This window comes from Varanus komodoensis, unplaced genomic scaffold (genome assembly GCF_004798865.1).
Source record: "Varanus komodoensis strain SLA01 unplaced genomic scaffold, ASM479886v1 scaffold45, whole genome shotgun sequence".
NCBI classification, from domain to species: domain Eukaryota; kingdom Metazoa; phylum Chordata; class Lepidosauria; order Squamata; family Varanidae; genus Varanus; species Varanus komodoensis.
In genome coordinates, this window is record NW_025336011.1 from 2,239,956 (window position 1) to 2,254,518 (window position 14,563).

Sequence of the window (14,563 nt, forward strand, 5' to 3'; positions counted from 1 at the left end):
ATGTGGATTTAAGTGCCACTTGCAAAAATGGCCTAAGATGAAATCAAGGTTCGTAGCGTCATCTAACTGTTCTTCCTCACATCTTCCTCCTTAGATCAAAGGCGCTAGCTACTCCCTCCTTGCACTAGCATATAAAGACCACTAGATGTCGCCCACCTCCTCCTTTCACTCCAGGGTCTGTGGAAATAAAACTGCACTTTAAAGCAACAGAGAGAAATAACTATGTTGGAATATGTATTTTTAAAGGGCTGCTTAACACTTTCAACTAGGGGAGGGGGGGGGAGAGTTCTGTTCTACTAAAATAAGGATCCAAATATAAACATCAGATTCTCTGATGTATGATAACTGAACAGTGCCATTATTTAAGTGATTTTGGAAACATGCAGCTGAGAGAGGGACCACTGAGCAATGCAAGCACAACAGTGCTGTTTTACCTATTGCTGATCCATTGAGGACTGCGCACATATTGTTGCATTAAATGCGAAAGAATGCCCACCATAGAAATTTGGGCATCCATAGAAATCCCTAGCAAAAAGGCATGCAGATCTGTGTGCATTTTCGTCCGTGCACCTTCTTTTGATACACCGGAGTGGGCAACTTAATGAGAAAATAGTTTCCATATACTGATGGTGTTTGCTGGATCAGTGTGCTGAAAGAAGCTGCTCCCTGCGTTCTTGGGGTGTTGGGCAATTGGTTGAAGGAAGAACCCTAAAATTTAGAACATGGGGAGAAAATGTCTGGAGCCAGAGCAACTCAAACAAGTATCTTTTGGTGTGCTCTTTATTACGCCCTAAGAAGGTAAGAGGGGTAAAAGTCCATCTGCCTACCATCAAATTCCCTACGTATCAGTCTCTACCTTGCCACAGATCATCCAGTCTGAGCTACTGCATACCACAGTTCCAGTGAGTGTATTAGTGGCACAGCAGAAATCTGATGATGCTCCAGGGACAGTCCAAATACAATCTTCAGAGTTACTAGCCAACTTGAGTTGAGATGAAAACTCCTTCCTGATTACTATATGCTAATCACTCAACTCTGAGCATGAGAACAACACATCACCTAAAATTTATTTCACACATTCCTTGGCGATGAACAAAGATATGCAACCAAGTATACATTGGAGAGAACTATAACCTATCTTTGCACTCTCACGAACACATCTGCATCTTGCACATGTTTCCAAACTATTCTTTTGTTTCCTCCACTGCACATGCATAATTAAACAAACAAAAGAGAAAAAAACTTTCACACTGTCCCATCAACCACTGCCCCACCCCATCAACTGGCATTTCTTCCATCTAGATTTCCAATTAAAAATCTTGATTTGGGCTTGGCTACACATTTTTTTGCATGTGGTATTCAGAAAGATCTTTAGTCACAAGGATTGTCAGATTGCTTTGTTCAAGTCACTGTCTATCTGACCCATCAACCTCACAGCTTTGGACTAGGTTGCTGATGGTAAGAAGAACTCTCCATTGGGTCCTTTCTTAATCATACTCTTTGCTATGAGGTTCTGGTATCTATGTGATTGCAGAGCACCTTTAACAACAGCAACATATCTAACTATTCTTCTGTGGAAGTATGAGAACCTAGAATTGTCGAATGGAAGCCACTTGGGGACAGAGACCATGCCACATTGGTTTTCTGTAAAACATAGCACTTGGCACATTGCTGCTGCTAAATAAATGCTAAAGAGAAGAATGAGGGGTAATTCTTAAAAAGAAAATGTAGGGACATCTGGTAGCACTAAGGCCAAGCCCGACGCCAACAGTGGCAAGGCTTGCTACAAGCCCCGAGTGTCGTTTAAAAGCACCTGAGGCTACAAGCTGGCTCAAGTTGTTGAGCGTAACCACTGTTAATGGTGCTAGTGAGGAGTTCCAGAACAGCATTATCTGTGGCACCAGAGGTATGTTGATCACTGAAAAGCCTCTAGCTTTGCTGTGCTCAATAAGACAGCCCAGGTTTTAATGCTGAAACCATGACAGTAAAAAGGAGATGAACAGCATTATTAAAAGAGAGAGAGAGAGAGAAAGGCCTGGAATTTACAGAGCACATGACATCCTGTCACACAGACCTCCTGGCAGCACTCAAACACCTGCAGGCTACACCTATCCTGGGGGCTGGCAATGTAAGCCTCAGACCCTGAAGACTGTGCCAGGCAAGAATGCCAGGAGCTGCTAGATCAAGGCTGCAGTTTATGAGAGGCAAGCTGGTTATGCACAAGGAGGAAACGCACCTTTCATCTCACCCACACAAGAGTTGGCTGGTGTCGAGGGCATATCATGCTCTCCTTTGGTGCAGGGTGAGGGAAGGCAAGTGTGAGGGTATGCCTGCCTGTGCCTGGAGAAGAAGAGGTAAAGTAAGTTCAAATGGCATTAGTACTGCTTTCTGTAGGGATGGTTATAGTCCTGAAGTGTGGAATTTGGTGCTGGGGGAAGAATTTTATTTTCTTTAAACATCAATTTCCTAGCCTTTCAGCTTGCAAAGACATACTTGGGAATATGTGAACATTTGCAGAATGTTTTAGTATTTTGAAATCCTAAGCAGTTCCTTGAAATAAGTCCCACAGAACCCAATGTAAAGAAGAAAATCAAAGAGAGGCAACTTAGTCAAAGGAAAGTTTTATAACAACAGTATGAACGGAGAGGAAGCATAAGTCACTTTAAGCCTCATGGTGGCAACCCTTAGACAAGAGGCTTTTCTCAGCACTGACTACTAATGCCATACAGGGTCCTATAGATTGAAAGTGCTCCAGCACCAAGTCATGGATTCTTGCACTTAGAACTGCATCCCCGGAGGAGGTAATTCCACCTTCCCCTGACTTTAAAAGAGCCCAAAGCCTTCCTGAAATCTAATTAAAGAACTGAAACAGAACAAAACATCTTTGCTTGATTAGACTCAAGGCCTCCGTAGTCCAGCAGTCTGTGGCCACAGCAGCCAACCAGATTCCTATAAAAAGCCCACAAGTAGGGCATGAGCACAATAGCATCCTCTGGTTCATGTTCCCAGAAAGTGAAGATGCCTCAAATGGAAAGCAATCCCATATAAGCAGGACAGTCACAGAGAACATCCTTGATGACAGAACACAGGTAGCATTGCAATAAGCATGTTTATGGTGTGGGGTTTAAACCATTTTCACAGGGAAGCTTGGCGGCCAGATAGAATGTGAATGAAATCACTTCCACTGCAAAGCAGCACAGGCCTGATATTCATATGATGGACAGGTTTTACAACAAACCAACTTAAGATAGCAACAGAACATTAAGTCTTAAATACATTGGCCTCAGACTACTTTAAGATGACATTTTCTACATTTGCTTGCTATAACGTGTACTTGGTTCTTCTCTCCCCTTTCCCTCCCACCACTCTCACATTCACAGCATTCAGGCATGGCCAGGAATTACCAGGTTCAGTTCTGGAACTACTTCAATCAAAGGCTCAGTAGATCAAACTCATGTTTTTACATGAGCATAAAAAACCTGTGGCCCCAGAAAAAGTGAAGTAGCCTTGAGCTATCCAATCCCAACATGTCAGCAGGTGGAAGCTCTGCAGTGATGACTCTGTGGTGATGAGACCCTTACATGACTCTTAAGGCTACTTCACATAATTGTTTTCTATAGAATGAGAGGAATTACAGTTGTTGACCGGTGTTGTGAACACCTAAGTCATGGATCAAGATAACCCAGATTCACACTATTCTCTACTCACAAATTTAAATCTGTCACCTCCAGAAGTTCAAATTTCTTCCAAAAATTTTGAACTTCTGCACAGTTATTTAAGAACTGTTGCAAGTTTCAGGTACATTTGTGCTTACATTGGTGTTTGAATTTGAATTTCCCACATCTGTAGATTAAGAAAAATCTTCACTGACTCCCAGAATGTTGCTATTGTTATGTGCCATCCAGTTGTCTTTGACATATGGTGACCCTGAATAGTATGTCACTTTCTATCTCATTCTCACATTAACAATATTGAAAAGTGACATCTTCTACATAGAGCTGAAATGAAATAAAATTCAGCAAACCTGTATGATTTGAATATCTGAATTAAACGAAATGCTCTTAAATTTTGCTTTGGATAATAATTTAAAAATTAAATCACATTTTGATGTATTGTTTGATGTATTGAGTGCTCCTTGACCCAGAGCTTTCACTGGAAGCTCAGGTGACAGCGGTGGCGAGGAGCACTTTCTTTCAGCTTCGGCTGGTCCATCAGCTGCATCCCTACCTGGAGAACGACTGCCTGGCGACAGTGACACACGTGCTGGTGACTTCCCGACTTGACTTCTGTAACGCACTCTACATGGGGCTGCCCTTGAAGACGGTCCGGATACTTCAATTGGTTCAAAATAGAGCTGCCAGGCTGCTGACGGGGACTGGGCGTTATGTTCACATGACTCCAGTTCTCCGTCAGCTTCACTGGCTCCCCATTGAAGTCCGGGCCCAATTCAAGGTGTTGGTTATGACCTATAAAGCCCTTAACGGCTTGGGTTCTGGTTACCTAAAGGAGCGCTTACGTCCATATGTGCCCGCCCTCCCCTTGAGATCAGTGGGAGAGGCCCTTCTCCGGGAACCCTCCGTGAAGGATATTAGGAGGGTAAGTACTCGGACAAGGGCTTTCTCTGCAGTGGTGCCCAATCTATGGAATGCGCTCCCCAGAGAGGTCTGCCTGGCGCCGTCATTATTTGTTTTTGGGCGCCAGGTGAAGACCTTTTTATTTAAACGTCATTTTAATTGCTAATATTATTTATTCATTTTACATCTTTGGCCATGACGTCTCCAATTATATTGTTTTTATATTGTTATTATTTATTTATTGTTGTGAGCCGCCCCGAGGCTTCGGTGAATGGGGCGGCATAGAAGCTTTCAAAATAAAATAAAATAAAATAAAATAAAATAAAAATTGTTGATATATTACTCTGTTGAGAAATTCAAGGCAGAAATGTGAACTGCCTGCCAAATTCACTTCCTTTATACTTTGTTTTTTGCATAAAAATCCTCAGTTCAACTGCTGAGATAACTAGGCATGTTGAAAAAGTCCAATTTGGTAAAGATGGATGACCATTTTTAAAGCCACATTTCCCCTACCTCAAAAAGCAGCCAAAGATATGTACTATTAGGACTGCGTCACACATTAAGTGCACACCTGCATTGCTTTTTCAAGTGAATTTTAAAAATGCAAAGTATGAATATGATGAAGACCAAATACATACTACATGCAACTGCATTTGACACTAACCAAAAAGCACTTTTTCGACAGGAAAAGCTGAAAGGAGTTACAAGTTGGAGTAGGGAGGCAGTGGGTGTGGGAAGGTTTTAGCGCCTCCAATTGGCCTCTCCCGTTGCGGACTTCTCATTAAAAAAAGAGTCACCAGGCAACTATTACATGCTTTTGTGTATATCCTGTAATTTGGCCCTGAGGCTCCTTGTCTTGCCCTACTTGTGGGCTTTCTGCGGGCAGCTCGTTGGCCACTGTGCGCACAAAATGCTGGACTAGACAGACTTTGCTCTGATCCAGCATGGTTCTTGTTATGTTCTTGTTAAGTGTATACTTTGAGGCAAACTTGGATTTCCTACTATGGATTGTGTGAAACAGCCCAGGGGTATAAGTGGTGGGAAAAAAATCTCATTATGTCACACAGAACTGGAGTTTTTCCAAAAGAATCTTTAAACAATTTAAGATTGTTGACTGGTGTTTACATTTAATAAAACTGATGATGATTTTGAATGTTGGGGGCAGTTGGGACCCTTGTTACATTCCTGATTGGCATTATGTATAATCCTGAAGAAGCAGCTACCTTCCCCCCAAAACAATTTAAGAATAAATGTAAGAGGTTTATGAAGTCAGTTCCCCTTGCCTCAGTGGCACGATTAGATGGGTCTTTCCAGCTTGAGGTTGAATTTCAGCCAGCAAACCTCCCCCCGCCCCAAAATCACATCTCCCCACGGCTGATGCATGAAATGTCAGACAGGACCTTAGCAGCAGACGGCATGCATTCCAAACAACACCAGATGGATTTTTATATTAGCTACTATTTCATGTTCAAGGCACAGCGACTTTAAGGGGAAAAAAAAAGGAAAAGCAAGCCAGCCTCTGCGCCACTGCTATGCTTGCTTCGGCGAGATTAATTCTGCAAAATTAATTGGGACAAGATTGAAAAGGAAATTAAAATGCAGCTGAGTGAACAGGCTTTTCAAACACCTTTCCCTCTCCCTCTCCCACCCCTCCTGCTTTGCAACTGTCCCCACCCCCATTCTGCCAAGCTTTATTCAGCCTCAGTTTCTTGGGTGTCATAGGCTAGTTCTGTTGCCACGCAAAGTAATTTACGAAAGGAAGACACTGAGGACCAATTGGATACACTTGAGGAAGTTGTGGTGGCGCCCTCATCTGAAGCCACTGAAGGAAGTTAAAATCAGGTCATATTCTCACATGGCAAGTGAAAGTAAGCAAGCAAAAGACATCACTGAATTATGAATGCTTCTTCACGTACAGAGCTGCCATATCTACACAGTAAAACATGACTTTCTGTTGGAAAATTGTAGACAAATTGGTATATGGAAGAGCTTAAAATACATTTGAAAAAATATCTGAAATAGTGTATTTTGGAAAACAAAATGCTCTGGAATACATAGTTAATCAATGGAGGGGTACAGAACTGCCAAGAAACTGCTACTGAATTATTTGAAAGGATTAGATACACAAACGCTGAAAGAAATTATTAGAAATCTTAATGGTACTGCACAAATGATGAATGCTAAAGATTACCAATGGGGTGGCAAGTTCTGTGGAACCCAGGGAAAGGGAAGTAGAAACAGTAGCAACAGAAACAGCAGCTGCCTCCTTGAAAATGAGGAGGAAAAAGAATTCATATTATCTCACAGATGATTTTAAAATAGATATATTTGTATAAGATTAATTTGAGTGAAAGGCCTTTCTCTTAAAAAGCCCAGTTTCTGTACTCTCTGTCTCAATGACCAGTTCTTTAACAATGGTATTCTCATTCATATCTCCATCACATCAGCTGAGATGTAGCAGATGGATGTTGGTTGTGTTCTGAAACGAATCCATGAATACCTGGGTCACCAGGTGCTCCACCAATCACCATTTGTAATGCACTCATTCAAAATCAGCTAAAATGTGCAAACATATGAGAGCTGAGGCATAGATGATATAAACAACTCTACACTTGAGTTCTTAGTTACAGATTAATATGTGAACTGATTTGACTGGAAAACACTGCGCTTCAGATAATTTGAGGATCCATCTAATAGATGTATCAGTAGATGGTGCCTCTTCTGTGGGGGTTCATCAAGCGTGGCCACACACTCAGGCAACTAGAGGTCCACAATCCACTGCCTGTGTGTCACGGGAAACCTTCAGTGCAGCCTACAGAGTTGTGGGGACCCTGTTCAGAATTTCTTTGCTAGATGCAGGGAACCCTCATCTTCAATCTCTCTTGAGAAAGAAAATGCCCGTAGATCAGTGGTAGAGCACCTACTTTATATGCAGACAGTTCCAGGTTTAATCCCCAGCATCTAAAGATAAAGCCAGCAAAACTCTTACCTAAATCTTGGGAGAGCTGCTACCAGTCAATGTCAACAGTACTGGGCTAGAAGGACTGAGCATCAGGCAGATTACTATGCTTTATTGCTGCATGCACACTACTTTCATGGTGCTTAATGGTAGGCTGCTTTGTAAAGTCCAGGGGCCATTTTGCCACCCACACCCCTCCATGCCCAATGCAAAGTGTCCGGACAAGCTGTGCAGTGTCAAAAGAAGCAGAGCTAGCTTATTTGCAAACTAACTTTGAGCTTTTTCATTGTCCTAAAAGTGTAAAAAAGGGTCCAAATGGCTGCCTGGAGACCATTCTTCCTTATTTGTTTTTACACTATTGAGGGGCAGTAAGGGCCACATGTGGCTTATAGGTCATGCACTGCACATACATGCCTGTCTTAAGATACTTAAGTATTTCACAATACACATACATAAACAGAACAAAATCAACATATTAAAAGTGAAGAATCAAGAAAAACAAAACCCATAAAATATTACAAGAAAACTGTAAGATGGAGCAGTGCTATAAGCCATTACAGATCAGGGAAAACCTAGGTAAGCAAATAAGTCTTCAAGAGGCATTTAAAGCCTGACACACTTTTTTCCTCTTGAATAACATGTGTGTTAGATAGGGTGGGTGCCACTACTGAGAAGGCCAGCTTCTATCTGCTATTTGTCAACACTGCTAATCATGGAATGGCTAATAATGTTGCCTCAAATGATCTCAGAGGTTGACTGAGGGTAGAAAAAGCAAAGTACTGAGTTATATATCTTAGCCCCAAGTTGTCCTAAGCTCCTAAGGAAACTATTTCCCTTACAGGTGCTAGCAAGCAAAAGTTTTGTGTTAGAGTCAGGGAAACAGTTTGTCTTTGTGGGGTGTGTCTGCCTGTGTAAGTAGGGACATGAGTTTCAACACGTGCATACATGTGTGTGCGTGCATGCCTGAGTTTGTGATGCGTGTGAGTGTATGCAAGCATGAATCAGTGTCCAGTGTGCTCCCCGCTGCAGCAAACACCTGATGTGGCTCTCAGGGTCAAAGAGGTGATACATCCCTGCCCTAGTTACAGGGCTTGCTTCTCAGGCCGGACAATGGCTCAACTTGACTTTCCCTTTCCCTGATCACTGCCTTGCATGTTGAGTCTTGCCTGGTTTTGACTATACCAGACAGTTAATCTTTCTGGGTCCTGAAATTGGACTGCTTGAAGCTGCATCTTGCTTAGGCCAATGTGTTCACCTGCAGATTTATAAATCAGCCAATTCATTCAGCTGCACATTTGTGGCAGAGTACTTCACATCACCACACTCCCTCACCCTGCACTTCTGTGTTCCCTGCACCCCTACATCACACCTGACCAAGCAGCTCAATTACCCTTGCAATTCCTGAGTGATTACACACACGGTCAGCCTATTACTGCGACAAACTCCACTGTGCAGCAAGTCAACCTGAAAAGAAGGAAGAGTTTCTAAAAGCAACTTTCTGGGTCGGGTAGGAGGGAGATGGGGTGGATGTATGAGCAGGGATGGGCAAAGAGAGACAAAGACATGGAGTGATAATTGCTTAGGTCTACAGTCTTCAACATTTTCTAGCTTCAGAGAACTTTTCCACATCTATTGGGTTCATACAACATGGCCAGCCATTGTGGCTTCTTACCCCATGATAGGCTGCCACCCATGTGATGAGTTGTCGTGTTATGTGAACTCAGACCAATTCCTCAAGGGTAGCTTGTTCAAGAGCAATAAGCCACCTGAAAATCCATAGATTGTTCTAGGGGTTGTTATACCTACAGTGAATTGTAATGTTAGTTTAAATTGGGTGACTGCCCCCACCCCCTTATGAGTGTCAGGAATCAGCTACCAAGCCACTTGGCAAGAACAGCGAAAATCCTGTGTCTCTTTTGCCAAATAAGTCCAGTCAACTGCTAGTGGCAGCAGCACTTGGGGGAAGCTGTCATTGATGTGCTTTCCTCCTTGCCGCAGATCAATGTGGCTCCCCGCACCACCTTTCCCTCCCTTTCCCCCCCTGAGATTGCAAGAGATGGCTTGAGAGTTGGTTTTCATGATCCCTGTTTCTACAGTCACAGACAACACCTTCAAAGTGCCAATTAGTTCACAGTTGTGCACGAATGGGAATCTGAAGCCTTGGTTGGTGCAACGTCCTGGGGGATACCTGTCAGCAAGGTGTGGCAGGTACCAACCTTGGACATTGCCCCAAAGAGAGACCAAATACATTTTCCCTTTGCCTTTTCTTGTTAGCTGTCAAAGGGTGAACTTTGCATGTGAAAAGAGATGGGGCTGTCAAAACTGGGAACATGAATGCTACTATCAACCTGGCTTTCACAATCTCTGAAAGAAAAAGGGATAAATGCAGTGAGCTGAAAATAGCTCCTGCTTGTGGTGAGGAGGAGAGAGATGAATAGGTTCTGCTGCAATATCCCCTGGGATGACTGCAGGAGAATCAAAGGGGAAGGAAGGGGAAGAAAATGGCAAACAACCCATCATGAGCTTAGTTGTTTGATGGGTGCCACACGGCTTGTTGGCAGAACAACCAACTCACGTAGGGTTTACATCTTATTCCATAAGCCACTTCTAACCAGGGTAGATAGGTGTGACATGCGAATGGCCCATTGAGTCATTTGTCAAGGAGCCAGTGCCCACTTATGATAGGAACCTGATAGGTTTCAGAGTTTCCTAGGAAATATTGTAGGGAAGAGGCTCAACTGATGGAAGAGACCAGCTACACCAGTGGACCACTTCACAATTCATTTATGTGAACTGCAAACACTTCCTAAAGTAACCTCTACAAACCAGGCACCCTGCAGAAATGTTAGACTGTAGTTTAGATCAGCCCAAGCCTGGCCTATGCCCAAGATGGCTGGCCATAATGAAAGTTCTAGTTCAACAGATTGGGGGGTGGGGGGCACTTAGAAGGGGAAAGCTGCCCCAGAGCATTTTTCTTCCTTGGCATCCTTAATAAACCTACCATTCACATCATTGACACATTTGTTTATTTGTAATGATCATGACAAAGAAAGAATCTCAGCACTTACACAGTCACACTTAGCACCTTCCTTCCCTCACCCACCTGACCTAAACTCCAATGTAGCAATATTTATTGAGTGATGTTAAAATAAGCAAGTGGCAACACCAGCAAAGCTGCTTTTTTCCTACCTGTCATACAAAAACCGAGCATTCTGTGCATTCCCCTTTTCCTGTCCTGGATTGCAAATTTATTTGGAATTTTCAATCAACAGCAGGACAGTATCACTTAGACAGCAAGTTTGCTTCCCCCACAGTAAAGCTAGTAAGTGGGTAGGAAAGAGGTGTCTTACATGCAGTCATGGTATCACACAATTGTCATCAAAAACACACTTAAATAATAATAAAAGCAGCTTGGGTCACAGTTTGACTGATCATGAAGAAAAGCCAAAGTCACACCTTCCCTCCCCACAATTTTGAGATGAATCCTTAACATCAGACAAGTTTCCTTCTTTCCTTTGGAAGAGTGGAAAGGGCCAGAAGCTATGGTACCAGAACTGTATCTCAAACATACCTTGCTGACGATATATATCAGATCACCCCGCTGGAAGGATAACTCATCTTGGTGGCCACCAGTACAGTCCCATAGACCTTGATAGTAATTTGAGTAGCATCTTAGGACCTTTTCTAGAACCAAAGAGAGAGGGGGTAAGGAAAAGAGTACAGCAGAGCTTCTCATACCATTGCCCATTCAGCTGGTTCATGGAAAGGTTTACTTAATCAATCACATCCTTGTACTGCCCAATAGTCGAAACTCTCTGGGTAGTTCACAAAACATTGCAGAATATTTGATAATATCTGTACTTGACCCTGCACTTGTTTGCTTGCTTGCTTGTTTCTTTTTCCTGACTCAAGTTACAGAAGCTGTTTGAATTAGCAAAGAGGCTAATGAAGACCTTGCTATGGCCTCTGGTTTTCATAAGATGGCCATGGTGAGGTCTGTTCCCTACCCCAGATTCACCAATGGGTAAGTTTACCAGATATAACCCTTTGCAGTGGCTTGATTTCTATAAGGCTTGCAGTTTTCATAACATAGCACTGGTTTTTGTGGTAGGACAGCACTGAAGAAAAGCATGTTATTTAAACCAGTTTTTAATGCATTTTGCCCAAAATTTAGCACAAACTCATTGCCACTAATGGTGCCTGAGCTGTCTTATAGAGTAGGAGGCACACATGAAGGGAGGAAAAGCCCACTCTGAATTGGGGGTAAGGGACATCACATTAAGAAACCGTCTGGATTAGTGTAGCCAGTTTTACATTACCTAAATATGCAAGAAACATTTGATGAAATGGGTAATGGCAGAGCAGGGAGAGCCCGCATCTCAGCAATAGTACGTGAAAGAAAGTAGGTCTGCTTCTTTTGTGTGAGATATTGAAAAGGGAGCAAGAGTTCATGTACAAAACTGGGAAGAGAGTTACGAAGCTCATGTAGAAAATTAAAAAATTGCACAGGGCTCAGAACTTCTGTTCTAAAGAGAGAAGCAGGCATGGGGCTTATCACTAGGCAACCATGAATAGTTCAGAGTCACACTAGTTTTCCTCCCTTCTGTTTTTAATTTTAATCTCACCACCACTACCCCACTGTCAGATTTATCCTGGTCAGCTTCATATTATTTCAGGCTTTACTCAGGAGGCTGAACATGGCTCCTGTTCCCAGTTCCTTATGCAACACAGAGCTACTTGAGCAACTTGAATACAGCTTACTTGTATCTGCATGCCGAAATGAGTTTTGCGATACTTTAAATCATACACTGTCAGGATTGATTTGATTGTCTCCAAAGCCCAGAATCATCTCCAGCATAATGCTTCATTTTGTTCCAAGTCACTCCCAAGTGTGACACTGCCATGTCAATCACTGCTAATATACCCCACTAATACTATGTGGCAGGATTGCAGTTCTTAATAAATGGGTGTGATGTGTATCATTTGGAATAGCTGGAAGCTCACATTGTAGTGTATAAATGTCAGCTCCCTAGTCAGCCTGACAATGCAGGTCTGTGCTGAATAAGGACCTGGGAACCAGAAGCAAATTTCAGTGTTGTGATTTCCCTAACACTATAAATGTCAATTAAGCAAAGTTTTCCATGGTTGCTTCCATACTAAGTTAATTTAGTGTAGCTGAGGCACTGCAGTCCAACAACTATCTCCTGCAACTTTAATTAGAAGCTTCCTCTTTGCATCCTCTTTCTCCAGTTGCTTTCTGTTCAGTAAGGCCACAGTATGGCTTCTTGATTATTTAGTTCCTTTTCTCACAAAAGAGATTATTGATTGATTATTTAGTTTTTGGTTTCTACTTCTTAATGTAACAAAATAGCACTGCAAAAAAACAAAAAACAAAAAGTAACTTCAGTAATGAAAGTCTCTTATGGGGAACAAGAACCAATAAATTAAAGGCCAATTAAGGAGCAGCAATGCTACCACTATACTAAACAGGAGCTTTTTCAGAGACAGATGCAGCACAGAGGAAGCTTCTAATTAAAGGTGAAATTGTTATAAAATGACCCAGTAGTGCATTACTATGTAGATAGGCTGGTGCTACAACTGCATTTTAAGTAGGGAAAAAAGTAAGCAAAAATGGGAGGAAACAGTACAGAAAACATTGAAAAGCAACAATCTGACAATGTTGTCATCTGCATTGTCCATTAAAAACTTAGAAGAAGAAAGATACCAATTTTAAAGTAAGCAACTAGTGTGGGAAAAGGCCAAGAGTAAAAGGTAGTTGGATGGAATGAAAAGACCTCCCTCAAAATTTGAGTGTTTTACATGTACAGGAGCCTCCAAAATGGCCTTGAATGTTGTTTTATGTAAAACTCAGAAGCAAGCTAGTTAAATTCCACAGCCTGAGCCACACACAAAAAAATTAAGTGGAGACTCTAGTCTAGACCAAAGTAGAGTTCCCTAAAATAGCTCTTTTGCAACTTAAAAAAGATGAATTTTGTCAAATCTGAACTGCTAAATATTTAAGAGCTGCATCTTAAGGAAAGCATAGGTATGGAAATGTTGGGAAGAAAAAATAACAAGATATGATTATAATAATTTATAATGAGATGCCATGCATAAGGGACGGCATATAACAGTTTTAAATAAAATAAATAATTTAATTTACATATATAGTCCCTTCCCTTCACATATGGTGATTTACATTAATATAATAAATAAAACAATAAAAGCATAATAGAAAACATTAACATCATTTAAATAAACAATGTTATAGAGAAAAACCCAAGCACCCACCAACAATACAGAGTTATTTTAAGGAAGCTGTGCTTCAAGAACTATTTTCAAGGTTGACATTTAGCCATAGAGCATATGAAACAATAATACAGAGCAAGTCACCTCTGAGCATGTGAAAAGTACATTTCCTTTATGACAGAGCTAACCATAGCCTATCGCCATGCACCTCAGGTATGAGCCCCAATATCTCTTTTGGTATAAATGAAGTCTTACAATAGTGTCTTTAACAAGCTTTGTCCAGGCCAATTTAATGGGTTGGTGGTGGAGCCACTAAAAATCTTATCCCTGTCCACCAGAGACTGGGAATGGGAGTACTATTTTAATGGCCTTGGTGAACCATAGTTTACTTGCATGCTGTTTCCTGTGCTATATGCAAAAGGCAACACCCAGAACCACAGGAAGTCAAAGCAGCCCCACCTAAGTGCTTCTTTCCTGAACTGGGTTCACCCATTCTGGCAAAGGAGCGATTCAGGTGGGTGGGTGGGGTAGGACAAGGTGGAACAAGGCTAGGTCCAGGAAACAGGCTTTCCGCTCAGCTCCTGCAAGGCCTGAATTCCTAAGGAAAAGGCAAGGGTGGGAATGAAGGCTCTGGAAAGACAGGCTCCCCATGAGTGGCAGCTGCATGCAGTGATTGAGGAGGTCAGCTTTCCAGCCACAAGACCTTCCCCTGCTCTCTCTTCCTTTTGGCACGGGCAGCTATGACTCTCCTTCCACTTTCCCTTTGGTTTTCAGTGGTTGT

General features: G+C 42.2%; 1 protein-coding gene across 1 annotated transcript in view; it reads right to left on the reverse strand.

The window, feature by feature from the left end:
• The window catches only part of SKAP1 (src kinase associated phosphoprotein 1), a 345,184-nt gene that overhangs the window by 42,921 nt on the left and 287,700 nt on the right, over nucleotides 1-14,563 (reverse strand). Inside the window, exon 11 of the mRNA XM_044444651.1 lies at nucleotides 11,105-11,217. Coding sequence (XP_044300586.1) covers nucleotides 11,105-11,217 — 113 coding nt within the window. The remainder of the gene's footprint in view (nucleotides 1-11,104; nucleotides 11,218-14,563) is intronic.